The sequence below is a fragment of the Dermacentor andersoni genome, chromosome 9 (genome assembly GCF_023375885.2).
Source record: "Dermacentor andersoni chromosome 9, qqDerAnde1_hic_scaffold, whole genome shotgun sequence".
Taxonomy (NCBI): domain Eukaryota; kingdom Metazoa; phylum Arthropoda; class Arachnida; order Ixodida; family Ixodidae; genus Dermacentor; species Dermacentor andersoni.
Window position 1 is genome coordinate 135,133,005 of NC_092822.1, and position 1,176 is coordinate 135,134,180.

At 55.7% G+C, this 1,176-nt stretch overlaps 1 protein-coding gene across 1 annotated transcript; it reads left to right on the top strand.

The window, feature by feature from the left end:
• Window positions 1-926, top strand: LOC126529713 (uncharacterized). The gene has a single exon (XM_050177212.3). The coding sequence runs from the start codon at window positions 1-3 to the stop codon at window positions 847-849; it is 849 nt and encodes a 282-aa protein (XP_050033169.3). The 3' UTR covers window positions 850-926.
• The last annotated feature ends 250 nt before the right edge of the window (window positions 927-1,176 follow it).

The following is a 1,176-nucleotide window of genomic DNA, read 5'->3' on the forward strand; positions in this document are numbered from 1 at the left end:
ATGACACGAGACGACCATAGTGCCCGGCGCCTCGCGCGCGCGGAAGCGTTGGCACGTCACTATGGGAACAAGCACGGAGTATTCTACGTGGACGCCTCCGGCCCACACCATGGGGGTTGGTTTACGGCCGCAGTCGTCCACCAAAACACCGCGGTGAACGGCCTTACGTTCCAAGCACAAGACATAACACATGCGGAAGAGGTGGCCATCGCGCTCGCCGCTGCAGATCAGGACTCGCGGGTCATTATTAGCGACTCACGAGGGGCCTGCAGGAACATTGAAAGTGGCTTTATTCCCTATTTGGCGTACCGCTTACTTCAAGGCAGCAATTATCTCGGGGTCCCCGCGCCCCGCACGATAGTATGGACTCCCGCGCACGAGGGTCTCGAGGGCAACGAAGCGGCCGACGCCGCTGCCCGCGCGCTCACTCTCCGGGCATCGCCTTCGCCTCCCGTAGCTGCGGACTCCGACCCCAATCCGGTATTTACCTTCAAGGAAATCACCCAACACTACCAATACGGCCATGCAATCTTTCCTAAGCCCTGTAAGGGCCTCACGAAGGCGGAGGAGCGTTTACTCCTTCGCCTCTATACTAAAACACTGTTGTGCCCGGCAATCCAAAAACATTTCGACCCTGCGTGCACAGGGACGTGCCCGCACTGTGAGGAAAAATCTTCGGACATTTTCCACATGGTGTGGGCATGCCAATTAACCCCTCACCGTCCTCCTATACCCAACCCTACCCGGGAGGACTGGGAGGCGGCCCTGCTCAGCTGCTCCGACCTGGCGAGCCAGAAGGCCCTGGTCGGCCGTGCCCGAGCCACGGCTACAGCCAATGGGTTCTTCTAATGAGGTGCCCACCTAGTCTGTATAAGGAACGGCCCCTTAAGGACTGCTCCACACGCTCCCTGTAAATACTTCAAACAATAAAGTTTTTTCAGTCAGTCAGTCCACAGTCACCGTAGTCCCCCCTGATGAAAGCAACAAAATCCCAATAAACAAAGGCGTCAGGCAGGGAGATACGATCTCTCCAATGCTATTCACAGCGGGTTTACAGGAGGTATTCAGAGACCTGGATTGGGAAGAATTGGGGATAAAAGTTAATGGAGAATACCTTAGTAACTTGCGATTCGCTGATGATATTGCCTTGCTTAGTAACTCAGGGGACCAATTGCA

Coding starts and splice junctions, on each gene's coding strand:
- LOC126529713 (XM_050177212.3), top strand. CDS start 1: ATGACACGAGACGACCATAGTGCCCGGCGCCTCGCGCGCGCGGAAGCG.